Genomic DNA, 26312 nt, shown 5'->3' on the forward strand with positions numbered 1-26312 from the left:
ATGTCATTTACAGTCCTCCGGACAATTTAACCGTGTACCTATTTGACTCGTCGCTCTGCAGTGCTGTACATATAATGCAAAGAAAACATGAAATAGCTCAGACAATGTACATATAATTATAGTTCTACACAGCGGCAGCCACAGTGAGTCTACGCAAAATAGATATTTTCTCTTTTTTTAGTCTGAATGATCTAACTTGGTTTACTGTAGACCTAGTGGGTGGGTGGAGTGAGTACAGTATCTGCTGTATAACAAGAAGATGGCGAGCGGGGTTGGAAGTGAGTAAACGAGCCTGTTGTCAAATTATATTATTTTTAATGCATGGCAACCAGATGTTCATGAGTCGTTTGCACTATAGTCTTGTGGATGATGTAACGTTACACGGCATTGCAAATCGGTGAATTCTTAATAGCCTACCCATGCTGGCATGAGCTTTGAATGAATGGCTCACTCTTCCCTTCTCGCTAGACAACGTTAGCTGACCAGTTAGCAGAAGCTCGCTAGCTAGCTATTCTAAGTCACTAGCAAAATATTGCTAGTAGGTGCTTGTGCGGAAGTTCATCCTTCCGTATGTCTGATTAGAAAGGTGGTGAGATGAGTGCTTCGTGACTTTTGAAACATTCGTAGGGCATTTTGTAACAGCTCTCAAGATGGTAGCTAGCTTTAGGAAGCGCAACATTTATTTTCACCCCTCCTCCATACATGGCTTTGCTTGGTATTCAGTGTGGCCTAACCGCCTCAGCTATTTATCTGAAAGTTTATTTCATAATAGTTGTACCTAGTTGACAACAATGGGTTTTGTTTTGCAGGATCCTGGGACATCCTGACCTGTAAAATAGGATGTGATTACCAGAAATGGTATTTTTTGAATATTACATGTCCTGTACTGACTCTGTCCATACCCGTACTTCCCCTCCACTCCTTATCTGCAGAACACAAGTTGCTCTCCATGGGGGCAAAGGAGCCGTGGTCGGTGAGGGAGAAGCTGTGCTTGGCTACCTCTGTCATGAAGAGCGGGGACCAGAACTGGTAAAGCAGCACACGTTTAGGCCTACATCATGTTACTGTTCCTATGTTTTTGGACAGACCAGTCGAATCTTAGCCAGCCACCAACTTTCACTGAGTAAAGACTTCCAGTAATGGAGACGTGCATTCGTCCATCTGTCACACAATTGATAATGTGAGAAAAGATTTTGGAATAGAATTGGTCAGTTGAATAGGAATTGTGATTATGCGATAATAGGATATCTATCCATACCCACAGGGTGTCTGTCAGTCGAGCCATCAAACCATTTGCAGAGTCGGGACGACCCCCTGATTGGTTCTCACAAAAGGTAGGATATGCTCCAATAAATGAACACCATGAACAATCAAGAACCTGATGATAGCATCTGAAAAAGATTTGCATTTGGTGCCCATGATGAATCAGTAACCTTATGGACAGGGGTTGATTGTGTGAGAGAGGTGGCATGGGTCCTTTGCATTAACTCTACTTTCCCTAGCACTGTTTGTTTGTCATCAGTGTTCTCTTCCACTGCCCTGGCCTGTCAATAAACTGAGTACATACAGTGGGGCAAAAAAGTATTTAGTCAGCCACCAATTGTGCAAGTTCTCCCACTTAAAAAGATGAGAGGCCTGTAATTTTCATTATAGGTACACTTCAACTATGACAGATACAATGAGAAAAAAAATCCAGAAAATCACATTGTAGGATTTTTAATGAATTTATTTGCAAATTATGGTGGAAAATAAGTATTTGATCAATAACAAAAGTTTATCTCAATACTTTGTTATATACCCTTTGTTGGCAATGACAAAAGTTTTCTGTAAGTCTTCACAAGGTTTTCACACACTGTTGCTGGTATTTTGGCCCATTCCTCCATGCAGATTTCCTCTAGAGCAGTGATGTTTTGGGGCTGTTGCTGGGAAACACAGACTTTCAACTCCCTCCAAAGATTTTCTATGGGGTTGAGATCTGGAGACTGGCTAGGCCACTCCAGGACCTTAAAATGCTTCTTACGAAGCCACTCCTTCGTTGCCCAGGCGGTGTGTTTGGGATCATTGTCATGCTGAAAGACCCAGCCACGTTTCATCTTCAATGCCCTTGCTGATGGTAGGCTTTGTTACTTTGGTCCCAGCTCTCTGCAAGTCATTCACTAGGTCTCCCTGTGTGGTTCTGGGATTTTTGCTCACCATTCTTGTGATCATTTTGACCCCACGGGGTGAGATCTTGCATGGAGCCCCAGATCGAGGGAGATTATCAGTGGTCTTGTATGTCTTCCATTTCCTAATAATTGCTCCCACAGTTGATTTCTTCAAACCAAGCTGCTTACCTATTGCAGATTCAGTCTTCCCAGCCTGGTGCAGGTCTACAATTTTGTTTCTTGTGTCCTTTGACAGCTCTTTGGTCTTGGCCATAGTGGAGTTTGGAGTGTGACTGTTTGAGGTTGTGGACAGGTGTCTTTTTATGCTGATAACAAGTTCAAACAGGTGCCATTAATACAGGTAACAAGTGGAGGACAGAGGAGCCTCTTAAAGAAGAAGTTACAGGTCTGTGAGAGCCAGAAATCTTGCTTGTTTGTAGGTGACCAAATACTTATTTTCCACCATAATTTGCAAATAAATTCATTAAAAATCCTACATTGTGATTTTCTGGAATTTTGTTTCTCATTTTGTCTGTCATAGTTGAAGTGTACCTATGATGAAAATTACAGGCCTCTCTCGTATTTTTAAGTGGGAGAACTTCCACAATTGGTAGCTGACTAAATACTTTTTTCCCCCACTGTATATACAGCCTGTTGAAATAAAGGAAATAATTGGCTTATCTTCTCTCTTCCTATCTCTCTCTCTTTCTTCTAGCACTGTGCCTCCCAGTATTCAGAGCTCCTGGAGACAACAGAGACCCCAAAGTGAGCACACCAGTCACTGTTATTTTCTGTCTTTTTCTGTGTGTGGCTGGATTTGTGATGGTTCTGCTGTTGCATTTCCTATGATCAGAGGGGGGTTGGAGAACATGGGGGTCGTATGTTAGTGTGAAGGAGGAGGCATTGGATTATGGATAACATGATCTTGTCTGGATGGCTAATGTTTATGGCACGGTATCTCTCCCCAGACGGAAACGTGGTGAGAAAGGTGAGGTGGTGGAGACGGTGGAGGATGTGATCGTCCGCAGGCTCACGGCAGAGAGGATTGATGAACTGAAGAGACTGATCAAAGACACACAGGAGAAGCACAGGTACACAGATTGTGGCAGGTAGGTAGCCTAGTGGTTTGAGCGTTGGGCTGGATCGAATCCCCGAGCTGACAAGGTAAAAACCTGTCGTTCTGCCCCTGAGCGAGGCAGTTAATCCACTGATCCCCGGGCACCAAAGACATGGATTTCGAATTAAGGCAGCGGAAAACACGTCAGTTGAATGCATTCAGTTGGACAACGGACTAGGTATCCCATTTTCCCTGTATGCAATCTCTGATAGAGGGACAATCTATTCAAGAGACTATAATGGCCTTCAGTAGATTTTTTTTTCTGCTACTTGATTGACCCAACTCTGATGTCAGTTGTTGACCTGCTGCATTCACAGGAAGATGAAGACCGAGGCAGAGCTGATCCAAGCCGGGCACCTGGACTCCAAGCTAGAGGATCTATGGGGAGAGATTGTGCAGTATGACCCTTTTATCTGTCTGCCTCTGTTACTATTTCTTTATCTATTTACATTACAGGAGGCTGCTGAGGGCTCATAATAATGGCTGGAATGGAGTGGATGGAATGGTATCAACCACACGGAAACAAGGTGTTTGATACCATTCCATGAATTCCGTTCCAGCCATTACTATGAGCCTGTCCTCCTCAATTAAGGTGCCACTAGCCACCTGTGATTTACATGTATATTTGCATTTTTCTGAGAAACTTGACTTTCTGTGCCTGTCAGGAAGAAGAAACAGGAACAGGACGAGGCAGACGTGAAAAGGAAGGTCACAGACACAGCCTATCTAGGTAACAGATAACCCACTTCATGCACACCACCAGCTGCTTTTGCCTGTAGCTTTTCTTAATCTACTCAGTAAATATAACCGTATTTTCTGCTATTGCTCCATGGGCACCCCTTTGTATATGTCTCACTCCAAACGTTGTAAAACACAATATACCAGATAGTATACAGGTTGATGAAGATGTAGTTATGTTTCTTCAATGATTCAATAAACCCACAGGGGATGTTGAAATAAAAAAACATCATGCCAAGGGGTTTGGATGAGGAGCTCTATCAGAAAGTATATCGAAGGCTGAGATAGATGTGTACACAGCCACAAAGGTGGTCAAAGTGAATAGTAGATCAATTGTAGTGTGATTGGTCAAACTAAGAACAGTCTCACCCCGCCGCCCCACCCCCCTTCCAGCCAGACAGGCGGTGAAGAACACCCCTAAAAGAGTGCCCAGTGTGACCGTGCGCTCTCCCCTGGGGTGCGGCTCGCCAAGCCTCGAGTTCTGCCAAGGGGACACACCCCAGAGCACACCCGAGGACCCCAGCACCTCAGTGACTGTGAGTCCCTGTCAGCTACAGGGGAACGGGGCAGGGGCAGGGGCAGGTAGAGAGATGATTGGAGTTCAGTAGAAACATTCTTGATTTGATATCAATTAGATGTGGTGGAACGTGCTACACAGAATGCCTTTTCCTCGGCCTGCCTGCCTCTCCTTTGCATGTTATTCTCCCCCTGTTCCCTTTTCCCAACTTCATTTTCTCCCCTCCTCTGTAGGCACCAGGAGTAGCAGGGTTCATGCCCCTGACTGAGGCCTGTGGGCTGGGTGGTGCAGAGTCAGGCCTGGGCACTCTTCTGGATGAATCCCCACAAAAGAAGCTCTTGGGCCAGAAAGCCACGCCGCCACCATCCCCTCTCCTCTCTGAGCTACTGAAGAAAGGCAGTCTCCTACCCACAAGCCCCAGACTGGTATGTCTGAGAGGAAATAGTATTCCATAGAGATTGTTCACTTTCATAAAATGTAACTACCCACAGCCATTTGAACATCTCAGACACACCGTCAGATGAATCCTCTTGCAGCTACAGAGTGCTGTGTTTGTCTTATAGGTTGGAGATGGCGACCTGCCTGGTAATATGACAATAGCACATGACCTACAGCTCACAGGCTCTGTTCTTCCTGGCAGTCTAGCAACAGGTACACACACTCACACTTATCAGTCCCACCAGAATTTTGCGATCACAACTTTCTTTTAGCAATATCAACAATTCCCCACATATTAAATTTGACCAAGTACCACACTATTTCTGCTTAAAACTGTCTGATCACCACGATACAAAAAAGAGCTCGCAATTTTAACTAATCACAACATTTTTACCGCATAAATTAGTTCAATCAAGTCAACAAACGTTTTCCCCAACTAATAGTTAAAATGGAGTATTGCTTAGCGTTGCATTTTGATTAGATCAAGGCTCTGCCTGCTCTCTGCACGCTCTGTGTGTGTCCGTGTGTTTGTGTCCGTGTGCGTGTGCGTGTGTGTGTGTGTGTCCGTGTGCGTTAGGTGCCCCTACACTTTCTCGTCTGCTGGAGGCTGGGCCTCAGTTCTCAACTCCGCTGGACTCCTTGGCCAGCAGCACAGACTCCTCCAGTGTCCTTCTCACTGCTGCACCCCCCACTATGGACTCCCCCGCCTCACTACACACAGGTCTCTCCCTTTCCCTTCCTGCCTCCCTCTCTCTGCTTCTATACTGTACAATCACTGCACATCCATCCTCTTCATTCTTTCGTCAACACCAAGCATCTCCTCTGTCTGTCATCAGATTGTGGCCATAAGTGTCTGTCACCTGAACATCAGACTCCTGTACATGACTTGTCAGTCCATCTCATCTCCTCCAACATGAAGCACATCCCCATGATTATGTCCTCAGTCTGTTGTCTTTACCCAGAGATTGGATTTGAATCATGTAAGGCTGTTAGTAATCTGTGTGTGTGTGTGTGTGTGTGTGTGTGTGTGTGTGTGTGTGTGTGTGTGTGTGTGTGTGTGTGTGTGTGTGTACAGGAGGGAATGAGGTGGGGGCCTCCCTGCCTGGCCCAGGGGATGGGACAGAAGAAGACCTAGTGACAGTGTCATACATGGCAGAAGAATTGGACCTGGAGACAGTGGGGGACATCATCGCCATCATCGAGGACAAGGTGCTCCTTCTACGCCTCACACACCTAAAAACATGAGATGTGTTCGAATACCCATTATAACATACTGTATACTAAAGTCGTGGCCAAAAGTTTTGAGAATGACACAAATATGAATTTTCACAAAGTCTGCTGCCTCAGTTTGTATCATGGTAATTTGCATATACTCAAGAATGTTATGAAGAATGATCAGATGAATTGCAATTAATTGCAAAGTCTCTCTTTGCCATGCAAATGAACTGAATCCCCCAAAAACATTTCCACTGCATTTCAGCCCTGCCACAAAAGGACCAGCTGACATCATGTCAGTGATACTCTCGTTAACACAGGTGTGTGTTGACGAGGACAAGGCTGGAGATCACTCTGTTATGCTGATTGAGTTCGACTAACAGACTGGAAGCTTCAAAAGGAGGGTGGTGCTTGGAGTCATTGTTCTTCCTCTGTCAAACATGGTTACCTGCAAGGAAACACGTGCCGTCATCATTGCTCTCTACAAAAAGGGCTTCACAGCCAAGGATATTGCTGCCAGTAAGATTGCACCTAAATCAACCATTTATCGGATCATCAAGAACATCATGGAGAGCGGTTCAGTTGTAGTGAAGAAGGCTTCAGGGTGCCAAAGAAAGTCCAGCAAGCGCCAGGACCGTCTCCTTAAGTTGATTCAGCTGTGGGATCGGGGCACCACCAGTACAGAGCTTGCTAAGGAATGGCAGCAGGCAGATGTGAGTGCATCTGCACACACAGTGAGGCAAAGACTTTTGGAGGATGGCCTGGTGTCAAGAAGGGCAGCAAAGAAGCCACTTCTCTCCAGGAAAAACATCAGGGATAGACTGATATTCTGCAAAAAGTACAGGGATTGGACTGCTGAGGACTGGGGTAAAGCTTGTCCGGAGAAGACAAGGTGAACGCTACCATCAGTCCTGTGTCATGCCAACAGTAAAGCATCCTGCGACCATTCATGTGTGGGGTTGCTTCTCAGCCAAAGGAGTGGGCTCACTCACAATTTTGCCGAAGAACACAGCCATGAATAAAGAATGGTACCAACACATCCTCTGAGAGCAACTTCTCCCAACCATCCAGGAAACGTTTGGTGATGAACAATGCCTTTTCCAACATGATGGAGCACCTTGCCATAAGGCAAAAGTGATAACTAAGTGGCTCGGGGAACAAAACATAGATATTTTGGGTCCATGGCCAGGAAACTCCCCAGACCTTAATCCCATTGAGAACTTGTGGTCAATCCTCAAGAGGCGGGTGGACAAACAAAAGCCCACAAATTCTGACAAACTCCAAGCATTGATTATGCAAGAATGGTCTGCCATCAGTCAGGATGTGGCCCAGAAGATAATTGACAGCATGCCAGGGCGGATTGCAGAGGTCTTGAAAAAGAAGGCTCAACACTGTGAATATTGACTCTTTGCATCAACTTCATGTAATTGTCAATAAAAGCCATTGACACGTATGAAATGCTTGTAATTATACTTCAGTATTACATAGTAACATCTGACAAAATATCTAAAGACACTGAAGCAGCAAACTTTTTGGAAATTAATATTTGTGTCATTCTCAAAACGTTTGACCATGACTGTACATACTTAATGGGTATATACAACCTACTATATACTATTAGTTAATTTTAGTATACTGTAAACGAACGGTATCCTTTCAGTTGAGCATATTAGCACTAAGTCTGTCTACCGGGAGTTGATGCTGTTGCTATGCAATCTTTTGACAGCTTGTTAGCATAACAAATTACTAGCTAGACATTTTACGACTTCGGTGTGTTAGTAAATTCAATCTGGAGTGTCAGAGTGCATTCTGGGCACTCGTAAATTCTGAGCATTGTCAGCTTGTCCGTTCGTAAATTCAGAGCGTTTCCCTCTGAGTGTTGAGTGCACACTGGACGTTCTGGCCGTGGAATAGGGTTGATCCGAGCGTTTCCCTCTCAGAGTGTTGAGTGCACACTGGACGTTCTGGCCGTGGAATAGGGTTGATCCGAGCGTTTCCCTCTCCGAGTGTTGAGTGCACACTGGACGTTCTGGCCGAGGAGTAGGGTTGATCCGAGCGTTTCCCTCTCCGAGTGTTGAGTGCTAACTAACTTTAGGTATCTAGCTAACATACCGGTACCTGCTATGTGGTGCGTAAAGGATAGCGTAGCCAACAAACTGTCAGCCAACACAACTTGTAGCATAACTTAGCTGAAAAGTCATTACTTTATTACATTGCTCAACATTTTCTTAACCTTTGTCATAATTAGTTAAAGCATTGAATTTGTATCCTCTCTCGTCGGACTTGGGCTGCATATTTTCTGCCATTGTCTTCGAATCTGAAAACGTTGTGAAGCCACGCCCATTTTGGGAAGAATTGCATTAATAGTGAAATGTGTCCACTGCTTGTATACTTCGTATTTTGGCAAATGTAGAATGACATCCGGGAACTTTTGGCATTCTAACTATATCCATACTATGACCAATAAGCATACTAAATACTCCATTTACGTTACAAATAGTAGGGTTAGTGCGGTTAGTTATGAGTATTCGAACACAGCAACGGAATGATACTCAACTGTTCTGCCTATAAAGCCATAGTGATATCAGCCTCCTCTCCTTAATAACAGTACATTTAATAGGTTTTCCTGAGGTGTCTTTACAGTGACAAACTGTGACCTGTCATCCTACAGGGTGATGAGAATACTGAGGCTTTGGATGCGGCTGCAGTGGAGGCTGCTCTGTCCCTGTGTGAGGAGACAGGCCATGCCCTGTCTGGCCATTGGGAGCCAGGGCCCTTCAAGTCCCCTGAGTGTGACCGTTCTGGGGCCTCACACCTCTCCTCCCTCGCTGGCAGTCTGGAGATGAAGAGGGAGGTCATGCAGTTACGGGGTGGGACCTCTGCATGTGACAGCCAGGACAACTGTCCATCAGGGTACCCACACCCCCTGGGCATCAGCGGCCTTCCTCCCTCCTCCTCTTCCTCCTCCTGCTCGTCTATGATGCTGGAGCACAGCCAGGCTATTGGGGCTCGTCTGGAGCCTGGGGCCATGGGCGGGGCCGATGGGGAGGGAAGCCCAGTCTCTCCCCACGCCACCATCAGGTGTGAGAGTGAAGAGTGGACGCAGCAAGGAGCTGACAACCCATATGCAGGTCACTCATAGCCCTGGCACATCAGACTGACAGTCATACACAGAGGCCCAGACACCTGCCTTGGGCACAAGCTCTTGAGTAAACACGTTTGCCATCTGTTCTCATCATCACTTCCTGTTTCTCTTTTCACTTTCTCTTTCTCCCTCAGACTCCGAGGATGGCCCCATGACAAGAAGACATTCCAAGGTACACCTCGCCCTCACTGAGGAGAGAACAGGCTTGTGCTGCTGATACCTGTTGTCCTTATGTTAGAACCTGAAATCCACTGTAGATATATCCAACTCACTCTCTCGCCCTCTCTCTCTGAACCTGTGTAGGACGTGAAGGAGGAAGAGGGGGTGAGCGACGGAGAGGAGGGGAGTGCCTCAGAGACTAAAGAGGGCCTGGATGGGGATGGGGGGGATGAGGAGGGGGACGGAGCAGAGGCCTACCTGTCGGAGGCAGAGGGGGAGACCGAGCTGGAACCCCCAGCCAGTGAGAGTGAGGACGGTTACAGTCTGCACACAGCCTCCTCCTCTCTGCAGCTCCACACCACTGCAGACTCTATCCCCAGCAGCCCTGCCTCCTCCCAGTTGTGAGTCACACACACACCACACACACACACACACACCACCAAGCATGTCTATATCTGGTCAAAACTCCCTCTCTCTTTTTCTCTGTCTATTCAGTTCAATGTGCAGTGAGGACCAGGAGGCCAGACAGGCTCAGAAGATCTGGAAAAAAGCCATCATGCTGGTATGGCGTGCAGCTGCCAATCATAGGTAAGAATCTCACTCATGGAACCCCGGGCTATAACAGGATCCTGCCTGCACCATGCGCCAGGCCTCTCATTTCAGCTTTTGAAAGTGATATATTTGCTGTGTTCCTGATGCAGGTATGCTAATGTATTCCTGCAGCCTGTGACTGATGACATTGCCCCGGGGTACCACAGTATTGTTCACAGGTAAGCACTGATACAGGGAACAGGTAAACACTGACCACTGACACAGGGAATAGGTAAACACTGACCACTGATACAGGGAACAGGTAAACACTGACCGCTGACACAGGGAACAGGTAAACACTGACCGCTGACACAGGGAACAGGTAAACACTGACCGCTGACACAGGGAACAGGTAAACACTGACCGCTGACACAGGGAACAGGTAAACACTGACCGCTGACACAGGGAACAGGTAAACACTGACCGCTGATACAGGGAACAGGTAAACACTGACCGCTGACACAGGGAACAGGTAAACACTGACCGCTGACACAGGGAACTGGTAAACACTGACCGCTGACACAGGGAACTGGTAAACACTGACCGCTGACACAGGGAACAGGTAAACACTGACCGCTGACACAGGGAACAGGTAAACACTGACCGCTGACACAGGGAACAGGTAAACACTGACCGCTGACACGGGGAACAGGTAAACACTGACCGCTGACACGGGGAACAGGTAAACACTGACCGCTGACACGGGGAACAGGTAAACACTGACCGCTGACACGGGGAACAGGTAAACACTGACCGCTGACACGGGGAACAGGTAAACACTGACCGCTGACACGGGGAACAGGTAAACACTGACCGCTGACACGGGGAACAGGTAAACACTGACCGCTGACACGGGGAACAGGTGCTTTCTTTGCTGGCTTGGCCTTCCCATTCAGTCTTATCTGTCGGACAACCTGACCACGCTCCTCTCTCCTCCGCCCCCCTCTCTCCTCCGACCACTCCCTCCTCCGCCCCTCTCTCTCCTCCGCACCTCTCTCTCCTCCGCACCTCTCTCTCCTCCGCCCCTCTCTCTCCTCCGCCCCTCTCCCTCCTCCGCCCCTCTCTCTCCTCCACCCCAGGCCCATGGACCTGTCCACCATTAAGAAGAGCATTGAGACCGGTCTGATCCGCACCACGGCAGAGTTCCAGCGGGACATCATGCTGATGTTCCAGAACGCGGTGATGTACAACAGCTGTGACCACGACGTGTTCCACATGGCCCTGGAGATGCAGAGGGACGTCCTGGAGCAGATCCAGCAGTTCCTGGCCACACAGCTCATCATGCAGACATCCGAGTCTGGCGTCAGCGCCAAGAGCCTGAGGGGCCGGGAGAGCACCCGCAAGCAGGACCCCTCGGACAAGGTGTTCTGCTCATTGGGACGGCACGGGGTAGTGGGTCTATAGATAAGAATGAGAGGAGAGAGTGGGGGGAGAATGGAGAGTCCAGGAGAGGAAAGGAAGGTGAGGATTTGGGGATGCAAGGAGAGCCAGATTAGGGATCTGTTTAACCTCAGAGGAAAGGAAAGGGCACAAGTCTCTTACCATTGGCAGGCAACAAAACACAGTGTCCTAGATTTTATATGGGGCACATGTAAGTCAGCCATAGTGTTTTCTTAATACATGACCTGTGCTTCACTGTTCATTTTATCCATTTCCCCATTGATATCCTTCACTATTCTCCACTATGAGTTGTCATGGATGGAGACCATACGGTTGGTTGGCTTCATGGGCTTGGATGGTGTTAAACTCATGATAGTAGATAGGAACCCGACTCCCTCAGATGTATGTCTGGTAATACTGTTGAATTGCTTCACAGACAATGACACAAAATAGTTGAAACACATGCACTGCTCCCCTACCTGTGCATATATAAACTCAGCAAAAAAAGAAACGTCCCTTTTTCAGGACCCTGTCTTTCAAAGATAATTCGTAGAAATCCAAATAACTTCACAGATCTTCATTGTAAAGGGTTTAAACACTGTTCTCATGCTTGTTCAATGAACCATAAACAATTCATGAACATGCACCTGTGGAACGCTCGTTAAGACACTAACAGCTTACAGACGGTAGGCAATTAAGGTCTCAGTTAGGAAAACTTAGGACACTAAAGAGCCCTTTCTACTGATTCTGAAAAACACCAAAAGAAAGATGCCCAGGGTCCCTGCTCATCTGAGTGAACATGCATTAGGCATTCTACAAGGAGGCATGAGGACTGCAATCTGGCCAGGGCAATAAATTGCAATGTCTGTACTGTGAGACGCCTAAGACAGCGCTACAGGGAGACAGGACGGACAGCAGATCGACCTCGCAGTGGCAGACCACGTGTAACAACACCAGGCACAGGATCGGGACATCCAAACATCACACCTGCGGGACAGGTACAGGATGGCAACAACAACTGCCCGAGTTACACCAGGAATGCACAATCACTCCATCGGTGCTCAGACTGTCCGCAATAGGCTGAGAGAGGCTGGACTGAGGGCTTGTCGGCCTGTTGTAAGGCACTGATGAGTTGCCGTTTTGTATCACCAGGGGTGATGGTCGGATTTGCGTTTATCATCGAAGGAATGAGCGTTACACCGAGGCCTGTACTCTGGAGCGGGATCGATTTGGAGGTCATGGTCTGGGGCGATGGAGGGTCCGTCATGGTCTGGGGCGATGTGTCACAGCATCATTGGACTGAGCTTGTTGTCATGGCAGGCAATCTCAACGCTGTGTTACAGGGAAGACATCCTCCTCCCTCATGTGGTACCCTTCCTGCAGGCTCATCCTGACATGACCCTCCAGCATGACAATGCCACCAGCCATACTGCTCGTTCAGTGCGTGATTTCCTGCAAGACAGGAATGTCTGTTCTGCCATGGCCAGCGAAGAGCCCGGATCTCAATCCCATTGAGCACGTCTGGGACCTGTTGGATCGGAGAGTGAGGTCTAGGGCCATTCCCCCCAGAAATGTCCGGGAACTTGCAGATGCCATGGTGGAAGAGTGGGGTAACATCTCACGGCAAGAACTGGCAAATCTGGTGCAGTCCATGAGGAGGAGATGCACTGCAGTACTTAATGCAGCTGGTGGCCACACCAGATACTGACTGTTACTTTGATTTTGACCCCTTTGTTCAGGGACACATTATTCCATTTCTAATAGTCACATGTCTGTGGCACTTGTTCAGTTTATGTCTCAGTTGTTGAATCTTATGTTCATACAAATATTTACACATGTTAATAAGTTTGCTGAAAATAAACGCAGTTGACAGTGAGAGGATGTTTCATTTTTTGCTGAGTTTAGGAACAACGTGAGACAAAGGTGACTGAGTCCACACAGTTAAATTTCTCTCAGCTCTCTATCTGATGCATACCTGACACACTTTCTTGTCCATCCTTTCACAGCCTTTGTGTCTGTTGGCTTTTTGTGTATTTGTGTGGGTTTGTGTGCGCGTGTATTTTGTGTGTGTACCTCAGCTTGTTATATAAGGTATGTGAAGACAGCCATGGCAACACTCCAACCTTGTGTTCCTCTCCAGTTTCTCTAGCGCTGGCTGGTGGAAAGCAGGAAAGAAGGTCATGGTTTAGGGAGACAATCTATTTTCGATTTAGCAGGACAGATCTAATTTTTATTGTAGTATTTGAAGTTTGCTATGCTACAAAATGTCATATTTGGTCACATGGTACATATTGTCACTGGGATGTTTAGATTTGGTTAACCACAAAACATGGCTCCAACAATCTCTTCATAATCCAAGTGAGGAATTGGTTTCCCACCTGTTTTAAGAAAAGAAGTTGCCTCAGTTCTTGAACCACTCCTGTGAGATGGGTTCTGTACCTGCTGCTCTATGTTTGCCCACAGGGTTATATTGTATACAGTATTTATAGTGTCCATGAGTGGTGGTGTGCATTTATTTTATACCCTCTCTTGGATGGGTCTGTATCTTTTTATGTGGGTGTATGTAGTTCTCTGTTGTCGGGATGGGTGCTCCACTGCTCCTCTTCTTTCCTTGTTTTCTGTGTGTCTTTTGATCCCTCTTTCTGACTGTATCCTTTGTCCTCTCACAGGACAATGTCCCCATGGCCTCTCCTGCCTTCCTTCTCTCTCTCTTTGTAAGTACCCGGTCTGCAGTTTATGACCTGTCAGACTACAGCTGGGGTATTCACATTCTGCAGTGTATGACCTGTCAGACTACAGCTGGGGTATTCACATTCTGCAGCTTATGACCTGTCAGACAACAGCTGGGGTATTCACATTCTGCAGCTTATGACCTGTCAGACAACAGCTGGGGTATTCACATTCTGCAGTTTATGACCTGTCAGACTACAGCTGGGGTATTCACATTCTGCAGTTTATGACCTGTCAGACAACAGCTGGGGTATTCACATTCTGCAGTTTATGACCTGTCAGACTACAGCTGGGGTATTCACATTCTGCAGTTTATGACCTGTCAGACTACAGCTGGGGTATTCACATTCTGCAGTTTATGACCTGTCAGACTACAGCTGGGGTATTCACATTCTGCAGTTTATGACCTGTCAGACAACAGCTGGGGTATTCACATTCTGCAGTTTATGACCTGTCAGACAACAGCTGGGGTATTCACATTCTGCAGTTTATGACCTGTCAGACTACAGCTGGGGTATTCACATTCTGCAGTTTATGACCTGTCAGACTACAGCTGGGGTATTCACATTCTGCAGTTTATGACCTGTCAGACAACAGCTGGGGTATTCACATTCTGCAGTTTATGACCTGTCAGACAACAGCTGGGGTATTCACATTCTGCAGTTTATGACCTGTCAGACAACAGCTGGGGTATTCACATTCTGCAGTTTATGACCTGTCAGACTACAGCTGGGGTATTCACATTCTGGCCCTAGGTCACACAAATCAAATTCAAATCAAATGTATTTATATAGCCCTTCTTACATCAGCTGATATATCAAAGTGCTGTACAGAAACCCAGCCTAAAACCCCAAATAGCAAGCAATGCAGATGTAGAAGCACACTGCTTGAATAAACTTTTTCAACATAATTTCAATTAAGTTACGTTGAACCAACGTGGAACAGACGTCTGTGCCCAGTGGGTAGTATTTTCATTTCTTACAGTCCCCCCCCTCTCTCTCTCTCGCTCCTACACACACATGCAGGCATATAGCAACAAAAAAAACAAATTGGCTCACTTTCATGCACACAAGCATTTTGGTTTGTAATTTGCATTGAATCTAAATGTTTTTATTTTATTTTACCTTAACTGACTTGCCTAGTTAAATAAAGAACAAATTCCTATTCTCAATGTCAGCCTAGGAACAGTGGGTAAACTGCCTTTTTCAGGGGCAGAACAACAGCTCGGGGATTTGATCTTGCAACTTTTCAGTTAAAAGTCCAACGCTCTAACCACTAGGCTACCTGCTGCCCCAGGAACCATGTTTCCTTTCATTTACAAACACAACAGTATGATGGCCAGTCCATCCGGTGTCCAGGTTACAGCTACAGCTGTGAACGACTGTGTTTTCCAGGGTGATGGCTAGTTTTTCAAGCTTCTGGTTGCTTTGGACCAGAGTTAACCCATCTCTTCTCTGTGCCCATCTATACAGGATGGGGGCACCAGGGGGCGCCGTTGTGCCATAGAAGCCGACCTGAAGATGAAGAAATAAGCCGCAGGGAAGCAGCTGAAGACTGGAATACGTCTGATTGGTGTCCTCCGTGGTCATGTCCCACTTGATTACGCTAACGAAGGACACCACAGTCGGGGTCAATGTCGTTCCATGTCCTGTCACTTCAATTGGACATGGCGTGTCTCGCTGAGAGCCATTCCTGAATTGCAGTTTAGAGAACGCAACGAGAGCTGGGCGATAGACAAAAATCCATATCATGATAAATAGAATACGTTTATAACATTAATGTGCAGCAGTTCTTTATTACCTTAACTACTAGTACTTTGAATGTTGTAGCTATCAATTGTTCAATTTAACTATCACCCATATTAGCAGACTCATTTAATTTCAAACTTCACATTTCTCCAGTATAGGCTTCTTTTCGTAATGAAAGACATCAGCAAAAAGTCCACGATAAGTGGTCGGTTCAGTCGGTGTCGAACATTTCCGGTTTATCTTCCCAGCTCTAAACTCAAACCCAGCACTGAGAATCACTTATTTCCCAACTTCTGAATGTGTCAACAGAAAACATATAGACCTTGCATTGTGTATGTCAATTGTTTTTAAGTCCTATGTATAGTATTGTACAGGCATGTCCCTTGTGTACATATGGTGACCCAATAAATATTTGTCGCAAGATTGTGGTTCTCCAACTCAAGCAAGTAGTGTGTGATTTAAAAAAAGAAGCTATAATCCTTAGTTGACATGTCCATTTTTGGACTTAAATTAATGATATCTATTGATTCTTGAATAATAACTTAAATGCCTAAAATCAAATCAAAGGTTATTTGTCGCGTGTGTGAATACAACAGTGAAATACTTACACGCTCTAACCAATAGTGCGGAGAGAGAAAAAAAGTGTGTGTGTAGGTAAGTAAAGAAATAAAACAACAGTAAAAAAACATTTGAAAACAAGAGTAGCAAGGCTATATACAGACACCTGTTAGTCAAGCTTATTGAAGTAGTATGTACATGTAGGTATTGTTAAAGTGACTATGCATATATGATGAACAGAGCGTAGCAGTAGCGTAAAAAGGGGTTGGCAGGTGGTGGGACACAATGCAGATATCCTGGTTAGCCAATGTGTGGGAGCACTGGTTGGTCGGGCCAATTTAGGTAGTATGTACATGAATGTATAGTTAAAGTAACTATGCATATAAGATAAACAGAGAGTAGCAGCAGCGTAAAAGAGGGGTTGGGGGGGGCACACAATGCAAATAGTCCGGGTAGCCATTTGGTTACCTGTTCAGCAGTCTTATGGCTTGGGGGTAAAAACTGTTGAGAAGCATTTTTTGTCATAAGACTTGGCACTCCGGTACCGCTTGCCATGCGGTAGTAGAGAGAACAGTCTATGACTGGGGTGGCTGGGGTCTTTGACAATTTTCAAGGCCTTCCTCTGACACCGCCTGGTGTAGAGGTCCTGGATGGCAGGCAGCTTTGCCCCAGTGATGTACTGGGCCGTACTCACTACCCCCTGAAGTGCCTTGCGGTTGGAGGCCGAGCAATTGCCGTACCAGGCAGTGATGCAACTCATAGCTGAACCACTTACATCTCTGTTCAATCTAACCCTGGAATTTAAAGAAATTCCCCACATCTGGAAATCAGCATTTGTCCTACCACTTTTAAAAGGGGGGAGATCCAACCCTTTTAAATAATTACAGGCCAATCTCAAAGCTATCACCCCTGGTGAAAATACTTGAAACCCTTGTGAGTCAACAGCTAAAAGAGTTTTTATTTACTAACTCTATTTTATTAATGTACCAATCGGGCTTCAGGAGGAAGCATAGCACAATTACAGCAGCCATGAAGATTTTAGATGATATCACTGAAGCCAGAAGGAGGCTAGTATCAGCTACATTTTTGCCTTTACTAGACTATGGGGATATTTTATATATGAATGCTTCCGCTCAGTGTTTGAGATCAATTGACACCCTTTACCATGGCACTTTGAGATTTATTTAAACTGCAAAACCCTTATGCACCACTGCACTTTGTATACCAGTGTTGGCTGGCCTTCTCTAGTCACTCGTAGGCTCAGGCATTGGTATACTTTATTTACTAAGCAATTTGGGCTTTACTACCTTTTTATAGGTCCTTCTGTAGCTCAGTTGGTAGAGCATGGCGCTTGTGACGCCAGGGTAGTGGGTTCGATTCCCGGGACCACCCATACGTAGAATGTATGCACACATGACTGTAAGTCGCTTTGGATAAAAGCGTCTGCTAAATGGCATATATTATTATTATTATTATTTGGGCATTTTTATTGTTCAGAAATGTAGTGGGTACTCTCGTCATTTTCTGGATGTTATCCCGCTAACTCTTCCAAATGTCCGAACTGAATTTGGTAAAAGGGCTTTTAAGTACTCTGCGCCATCGTCTTGGAACGCCTTACAAAATACTTTTTAACTGGAAGAACTTGTCCCGATTGGTATTTTTGGATCACTGATGAAGGATCTTGAGACTGATTCCCTGACCTGTCAATGTTTTTAATTTGCTGTTTTTGATTTTGTTATACTCTAGTGAATTCTATGGTTTTTACTAGATTACTTGTAGTTTTTCTTGTTTGTAATGACTTGGTGCTGCCAGTCTTGGCCAGGACACTCTTGAAAAAGAGATTTTAAATCTCAATGAGCCCTTCCTGGTTAAATAAAGGTTACATAAAGGTTAAACAAAGGTTAAATAAAAAAACAGTGTAGGCTGAAAACACTGTTCAAACAAATGTCTCATGGTTGGTTAGTCAAGCCATAGCTCTGTCTATGGATGTGAGTGGTCACATTTCTCCCTCACTCTTTTTCACCCAAAACAGAGGCAGGGCCACCGCTTTGTTATTGTTGGAATTAAAGTTTATAGCTTCAAAAGAAATCCAACAAGGATTAAGGCTGGGATTTAATATGATTGTGTCGACAATGTTCGCGGAGACCGCAATCACGGTAAACGCTGCATATGTCAGCTCAATCGAACAATTTGCATTGTCGACAGCGCAATCAGGCTGAAACTCTGCCTGAGCTGGCGTGTAATACCAGTAGGGTGAGAGTATAGCCATCTGAATCAATACTCTGTAGATATACTAGACAAAAATCAACCCATAGACAGCAAAATATTGTTTAACTTTTTAATAAACCAGCTTGAAAACCTGCTCTGACAGCAGAACTCAACACCAGAGTTCAGCCAAGAGACAACTGGGTCTCTAGTTAGCATCAGGTCTAATCTGTAATCCATTACTGCCCCAACCGCATCCTGTCTGTCTGCCACTGGTGTGGCTGTTAACCCTTCGTCTGCTGGATTTATGATCGGACTAAAGGAAGGTCAAGCATTAAAAGATTACCGAACAAATGTTCATTTGGAGAAATGTTTGAAAGCTCTTAGTAAAGTAACAGTTGATTAAATGAATGGGCAGGATGAGTGGATTTCTCTTAGTCCTTTACCGAGGTGTACTGCAGGAGCTATTGACTGAGCACCTGATGTGCAACAAGGACACATTTAGTTTTAAAAGGTGGCAGAACATGGGGCTGCATGCATTGGGGAATAGAGACTAGGACAGCAGGTTCCAAATAAAACAGCATCAAGAAGTGCTTAAGAATGAACCAGAAGGACCAAATAATGGACAAGTACAACTATGGCAACGCCGTTTGGCAAAGTCTTAGAGCACAGTTAAATAAAATAAAGTATCAATGCATTTCACATAAAACAGAAATCTGCAGTTAGAGTGTAAGTAAATCTAATGTTGTAGAGATATAGTATATAGCTCAGGCCTTACTTTCTCTAACAGGCATGATAAATCTACATTTTCTTCACAGTTTAAGACCACATAGATCTGTCTTTTCAAATAGAAGCTCTAGTTTGCGTCAGTCTCTGAAAACCTATTCTAGAAGTTAGTGGTTCTCAGGTCCTTGCATTCTTTCTTCAAAATTAAAAATGTTCTTTACAATTAAAAAGTGACTCACTGCTCTAGCTATGTTCTTTCCAAGACCTACATAATATACTGAATTAAAACTCACGCCACAGAAACATACATGGAAATAAATGAGTAACCCAGCAGCAATACTAAACATGTTTCAAACAGGTGACTAACAAAGTGTAGGTGTAAACAGACAACCATTTTCTCAAATGTTGTAAGCAAGCCTATATTCCTTAATGTAAGGAAGCATTAACAAGGCTCCTCCTGTACATCAATAAAACAATCCCAGAGCCAGCCAGACTGGGCTTTATGTTGTTATCCACAGAGCCACGGTGGGCCACGCATAGTACATGCACCTCCACTTTCTTCCATCCAGAGGAGAGAAGGCACAATGTTTCAGATCAAAGGGCTTTGGCTACCACTGTGCTCTATCCAGAGAAGAGATGTTCTTCAAAAAAAGTGACCCGATTGAATAAATAAAATAAATAAACCATATTAAATTAGTGAAAGTGTAGAATTCCCAGCTGGAAAGAGATCCTCCTGTCTAAGCCCCTCATTCTCCTCTCTGTCGGCCCACAAAGCGGTACAGCTTGTCACAGTTGTCCAGCTTCAGAGACTCAGCCTTCGCCTTCAGTCTGTCATCACGGTACAGTTGTGCAAGATTCGCCAAATCCGACTCTGAGGAATGAGAAAAACATCAACTCATATATGGATACATTCATACTCTACAACATGAATAAACCATGTGTGGCTCTCTCAGTCAACACATGTCAAGTGGCTGTCAATGGGGACAGAGCCAAGCTGCCAGAACCTGCATGCAGCTGGACTTACTCTGTTGTTTCTCCTTCCAGCAGCTGCTCTGCAGGTGTTCGATGTAGTCACTCTCTATGGTCTTCTCCAGCTCCTCCAGGGACTCCCCACGGTACTCCTTCTGGAAGTCCTTGTCCACGTAGTAGGGAACACCCATGTTCTGGGTCTCCCGGGACACCACCAGGCCCATGGCCCTGAAATAAACATCAAATCAAATGTTATTAGTCACATACATATGTCTAGCAGATATTAATGCGAGTGTAGCGAAATGCTTGTGCTTCTAGCTACAACAGTGCAGTAATATCTAACAAATGATCTAACAATTCCCCAACAACTTCCTAATACACACAAATCTAAAGGGGTGAATGAGAATATGTACATGTAAGTATATGGATGAGCGATGGCAGAATGGCATAGGCAAGGTGCAGTAGATGGTATAAAATATAGTACACACAGACGTGATATGAGTAATGTAAGATATGTAAACATTATTAAAGTGGCATTATTTAGAGTACATTGTATAAAGTGACTAGTGATCCATTTATTAAAGTGGACAGTGATTGGGTCTCAATGTAGCCAGCAGCCTCTCTGAGTTAATGATTGCTGTTTAACAGTCTGATGGCCTTGAGATATAAGCCGTTTTTCAGTCTCTCGGTCCCAGCTTTGATGCACCTGTACTGACCTCGCCTTCTGGATGATAGTGGTGTGAACAGGCAGTGGCTCAGGTGGTTGTCTTTGATGATCTTTTTGGCCTTCCTGTGACGTCGGGTGCTGTAGGTATAATGGAGTGCAGGTAGCTTGCCCCCGGTGATGCATTGTGCAGACCGCACCACTATCTGGACAGCGTTGTGGTTGAAGGGGGTGCAGTTGCCGTACCGGGGCTGTAATACAGCCTGACAGGATGCTCTCGATTGTGCATCTGTAAAAGTTTGTCAGGGTTTTGGGTGACAAGCCAAATTTGAGCCTTCTTGATCACACTATCTGTGTGGGTGGACCATTTACACCAGTACAGGAGGGGGCTGAGCACGCACCCTTGTGGGGCCCCAGTGTTGAGGGTCAGCGAAGTGGAGATGTTTCCTACCTTCACCAACTGGGGGTGGCCCGTCAGAAAGTCCAGGACCCAATTGCACAGGGCGGGGTAGAGACCCAGGGCCTCTAGCTTGATGATGAGCTTGGAGGGTAGGTACTATGGTGTTGAATGCTCAGCTGTAGTCAATGAAAAGCATTCTTACATAGGTATTGCTTTTGTCCAAATGGGGTAGGGCAGTGTGGAGTGCAATAGAGATTGCATCATCTGTGGATCCGTTGGGGCTGTTTGCCTCGAAGCGAGCATAGAAGTCTGGTAGACTCGTGTCACTGGGCAGCTTTCGGCTGTGCTTCCCTTCGTAGTCTAATGGTTTGCAAGCCCTGCGACATACGACGAGCGTCAGAGCCGGCGTAGTACAATTCAATCTTAGTCCTGTATTGACGCTTTGGTTCATCGGAGGGCATAGTGGAATTTCATATAAGCTTCTGGGTTAGAGTCCCACTCCTTGAAAGCGGCAGCTCTGGCCTTTAGCTCCGTGCAGATGTTGCCTGTAATCCATTGCTTCTGGTTGGGGTATGTACGTACGGTCACCGTGGGGGACGACGTCATCGATGCACTTATTGATGAAGCCAATGACTGATGTGGTGTACTCCTCACTGCCATCGGAGGAATCCCGGAACATATTCCAGCCTGTGCTAGAAACAGTCCTGTAGCTCAGCATCTGCTTCATCTGACCACTTTTTTGTTGATCTAGTCACTGGTACTTCCTGCTTTAATTTTTGCTCATAAGCAGGAATCAGGAGGATATAATTATGGTCAGATTTGCCAAATGGAGGGCGAGTGAGAGCTTTGTATGCATCTCTGTGTGTGGTGTAAAGGTGGTCTAGAGTTTTTTTCCCCCTCTGGTTGCACATTTAACATGCTGATAGAAATTTGGTAAAAAGGATTTAAGTTTCCTTGCATTAAAGTCCCCGGCCACTAGGAGCACTACTCTATGTAGATAGAGCATCTCATGATAAGCTGTAGACCACAGTACCTCAGGCGAGCAATAGCTTCAGACTTCCAGTGTGATGGCGATTGCGTCGTCTGTGGACCTGTTGGGGTGGTATGCAAACTGAAGTGGGTCTAGGGTGGCCGGTAAGGTGGAGGTGATATGATCCTTGACTAGTCTCTCAAAGCCCTTCATGATGACAGAAGTGAGTGCTACGGGGTGATAGTCATTTAGTTCAGTCATCTTTGCCTTCTTGGGTACAGGAACAATAGTAGCCATCTTGAAGCATGTGGGGACAACAGACTGGGATAGGGAGCGATTAAATATGTCCGTAAACACACTAGCCTGCGCATGCTCTGAGGACGCGGCTAGGGATGCCCTCTGGGCCTGCAGCTTTGTGAGGGTTAACATGTTGAGATATTTTACTAACGTCAGCCACAGAGGAGAGGGGTGCATGCCTTGTTAGCGGGCAGCGACGGTGGTACTATATTATCCTCCAAGCGGGCAAAGGTGTTTAGTTTGTCTGGAAGCATGACGTCAGTGTCCGCGATGTGGCTGGTTCTTTTTGTAGTCCGTGATTTCCTGTAGGCCCTGCCACATACGTCTCGTGTCTGAGCCGTTGAATTGCAACTCCACCTTGACATAGTCAGTCTCACTAAATGTTTACAAAGGGTACCCATTACACCTCACCCTCTTCAGGGTCCTCATGCACTCTGCACCCAGCATTTGACAGTGCACCATGCTACCAGTCTGTGAAATAGGTTCATATGGAGTCTATTTGAGAGACAAACTTATCATCAAGAAGCTTGGTTGATGTTGCAGTGGACTCACGGTTTGTAAAAGAGACCGTAAGGAGGGTTGGTGGCCATCAGTTGGGTCACAACAGATATGAGGATCAGCACCAGAACAGGAAGAAGCTGCAGGAAGGCTGTGAAGGTGTTCTGCTGAGGAAAGGCAGAACCAGAAGCAGTTCATAAACAAATCACATAACTGGAAAAACATTTCATCAATGTACAGAAACGTTTCAAGGACTTGTTTGCTTACTGCAACCTGCAATCTGCAATCTGTTCTAGGTATGGTGAAAGCTTCTACTCTTATTTTCACAGCTGGTCTGTTTCACTGGTCAACCTTCAACCCCCACTGTAACTGATCCTCTTGGAGCAGCATAAGGTTCTCCATTTAACTGCCTATTGCAGCACCTCAGAGGGAGATGGTATCCAATGACAAACAGGATTAAATCTAAACCCCCCACCCGACCTCAGGGAGTGGAGTTCTTTCAAATCAAGGTCCAGCATCAATTGTAAACCCATAAACACATCAGCTATAGCTCTGTTGGTTAAACTGTACACCCATAGGCAATCAGCTGTAGTTCTGTTGGTTAAACTGTAAACCCATAGGAAATCAGCTGTAGTTCTGTTGGTTAAACTGTGCACCCATAGGAAATCAGCTGTAGTTCTGTTGGTTAAACTGTGCACCCATAGGCAATCAGCTGTAGTTCTGTTGGTTAAACTGTAAACCCATAGGAAATCAGCTGTAGTTCTGTTGGTTAAACTGTAAACCCATAGGAAATCAGCTGTAGTTCTGTTGGTTAAACTGTGCACCCATAGGAAATCAGCTGTACTTCTGTTGGTTAAACTGTAAACCCATAGGAAATCAGCTGTAGCTCTGTTGGTTAATCACACAGCCACAGAACATCTATGAGTTGAACTGGTGGGATTTTCTCTGAGATCTCTCATGTGGGCAGTGACTGACCTGACTGCGGTTCTCCCCCACCTCCTCCTCGCGCCTCTCATATGCTCGTCGCCGACGAGGCTGATAGAAGTCAGAGTAGGTGGCTCCTCGGTTGGTGTACACATGGATGTTGCCTACAGGAGCAGAACAGACATGATTTACATGCTCTGAACTACTTGGCAACAACTGACAATGAGTCACTCAAATGCAAAATTCAAGTAACAGAGATTAACGCACACACCAACTCTCTCTTTCAGAAACACACACACACAAACTGACCTGTGGGAAACCTTCCTCCAAAGAAGATGTTGAAGAGTTCCTCAGGGGAGATGTCGGCCTCAAAGTCACTGTTGAAGTTGCGGTAGTGTCCGTGGCGAGCGTGGGCGGTGCTCTCAGACGGAGCCTGCTCTCCATACTGGTCATACTGATGACGCTTCTCAGCGTTGCTGAGCACCGCATACGCATTGCCTATGGCTGTAAAGAAACAAATACTTATCAGGCCTACGATTTGGTGCTGTCTGATGTACAGAGCCACAACAGCATGAGAAAGGAGGGCAAGTCTAATTATCTGCACCGGCAGCTCCACAAAAATACAAATCAAATCAAATTTTTTTTGTTGAATGCTTGGTAAACAACAGGTGTAGACTAACAGAAAGACTTTTACGGGTTCTTTTCCAACAATGAAGAGTTAAAGATAAAAATGTAATTCAAAATGTAAATGGTGACATGAGGAACACATACACAGTGTAAAAATAACATGGCGAAATACAGGGAGTACCAGTAGCGACTTGATGTGTAGAGGTACGAGGTAATTGAGATAGCTATTTACATATAGAGGTAAAGTGACAAGGCAACATGATAGATAGACAGTAGCAACATCCTATATATGGTGTAAAAAAAGTGTGTGTGTACTGACGCTATACCCACGTGGGTATAGCGTCAGTATGCTTGCGTGCGCATATACTGTTGAAGTTGGAGGTTTACATACACTTAGATCGGAGTCATTAAAACTCGTTTTTCAACCACTTGACAAATTTCTTGTTAACAAACTATATATAGTTTTGGCAAGTATGTTAGGACATCTACTTTGTGCATGACACAAGTCAATTTTCCAACAATTGTTAATAGACAAATTATTTCACTTATAATTCACTGTATCACAAGTCCAGTGGGTCAGAAGTTTACATACACTAAGATGATTGTGCCTTTAAACAGCTTGGAAAATTCCATAAAATAATGTCATGGCTTTAGAAGCTTGATAGGCTAATTGGAGGTGTACCTGTGGATGTATTTCAAGGACTACCATCAAACTCAGTGCCTCTTTACTTGACATCATGGGAAAAATCAAAAGAAATCAGCCAAAACCCCAGAAAAAAATTGTTGACCTCTACAAGTCTGGTTCATCCTTGGGAGCGATTTCCAAATGCCTGAAGGTACCGCGTTCATCTGTACAAAGAATAGTACGCAAGTATAAACACCATGGGACCAGGCAGCCGTCATACTGCTCAGGAAGGAGACGCGTTCTGTCTCCTAGAGATGAACGAACTTTGGTGCGAAAAGTGCAAATCAATCCCAGAAGAGCAGCAAAGGACCTTGTGAAGATGCTGGAGGAAACGGGTATAAAAGTATCTATATCCACAGTAAAATGAATCCTATATCGACAATCTGAAAGGCCGCTCAGCAAGGAAGAAGCCACTGCTCCAAAACCACCATTAAAAAGCCAGACTACGGTTTGCAACTGCACATGGGGACAAAGATTGTACTTTTTGGAGAAATGTCCTCTGGTCTGATGAAACAAAAACAGAGCTGTTTGGCCATAATGATCATCGTTATGTTTGGAGGACAACGGGGGAGGTTTGCAAGCCGAACACCATCCCAACGGAGGTGGCAGCATCATGGTGTGGGGGTGATTTTTGCTGCAGGAGGGACTGGTGCACTTCAAAATAGATGGCGTCATGAGGGGGGAAATGATGTGGATATATTGAAGCAACATCTCAAGACATCAGTCAGAAAGTTAAAGCTTGGTCACAAATGGGTCTTCCAAATGAACAATGACCCCAAGCATACTTCCAAAGTTGTGTTAAAATGGCTTAAGGACAACAAAGTCAAGGTATTGGAGTGGCCATCAAAGCCCTGACCTCAATCCTAT

The 26312-nt window shown here is 45.4% G+C and overlaps 2 protein-coding genes across 5 annotated transcripts in view; one reads left to right on the top strand and one right to left on the bottom strand.

Moving 5' to 3' along the window:
• Positions 1-2: 2 nt before the first annotated feature.
• Positions 3-16345, top strand: brd8a (bromodomain containing 8a). Of its 3 annotated transcripts, none has more exons than XM_046317942.1 (19): positions 3-278; positions 933-1029; positions 1265-1334; positions 2860-2909; positions 3113-3235; positions 3579-3659; positions 3927-3991; positions 4393-4535; positions 4750-4941; positions 5080-5167; positions 5532-5675; positions 6030-6163; positions 8841-9300; positions 9449-9486; positions 9618-9874; positions 9969-10061; positions 10175-10243; positions 11144-11426; positions 15647-16345. In XM_046317942.1, the coding sequence occupies exons 1-19, from the start codon at positions 260-262 to the stop codon at positions 15704-15706; spliced, it is 2466 nt and encodes an 821-aa protein (XP_046173898.1). In that variant the 5' UTR covers positions 3-259; the 3' UTR covers positions 15707-16345. The 3 variants fall into 3 exon arrangements, with proteins under 3 accessions (XP_046173898.1, XP_046173900.1, XP_046173899.1); XM_046317943.1 differs by lacking the exon at positions 3-278 and adding an exon at positions 566-586; XM_046317944.1 differs by lacking the exon at positions 5532-5675.
• A 2459-nt stretch (positions 16346-18804) lies between these two features.
• Positions 18805-26312, bottom strand: part of LOC124007426 (dnaJ homolog subfamily C member 18-like) — a 29197-nt gene continuing 21689 nt past the window's right edge. The window contains exons 4-8 of one of the 2 annotated variants that reach the window (XM_046317975.1): positions 24443-24637; positions 24185-24297; positions 23264-23373; positions 20436-20608; positions 18805-20282 (exon numbers count right to left, since the gene is read on the bottom strand). In XM_046317975.1, coding sequence (XP_046173931.1) covers positions 20158-20282; positions 20436-20608; positions 23264-23373; positions 24185-24297; positions 24443-24637 — 716 coding nt within the window. In that variant the 3' untranslated portion in view covers positions 18805-20157. Of the gene's footprint in view, positions 20283-20435; positions 20609-23263; positions 23377-24184; positions 24298-24442; positions 24638-26312 lie in introns of both variants that reach the window. The other variant, XM_046317974.1, reaches the window with a different exon arrangement.

This window comes from Oncorhynchus gorbuscha, linkage group LG20 (genome assembly GCF_021184085.1).
Source record: "Oncorhynchus gorbuscha isolate QuinsamMale2020 ecotype Even-year linkage group LG20, OgorEven_v1.0, whole genome shotgun sequence".
Taxonomy (NCBI): Eukaryota; Metazoa; Chordata; class Actinopteri; order Salmoniformes; family Salmonidae; genus Oncorhynchus; species Oncorhynchus gorbuscha.

Excerpts from the sequence above, each read along its gene's own strand:
- brd8a (XM_046317942.1), top strand. Across the intron at positions 5,676-6,029 it reads CCCCGCCTCACTACACACAG|GAGGGAATGAGGTGGGGGCC; the intron begins GTCTCTCCCTTT and ends GTGTGTGTACAG. Across the intron at positions 11,427-15,646 it reads AGCAGGACCCCTCGGACAAG|GATGGGGGCACCAGGGGGCG; the intron begins GTGTTCTGCTCA and ends CCATCTATACAG.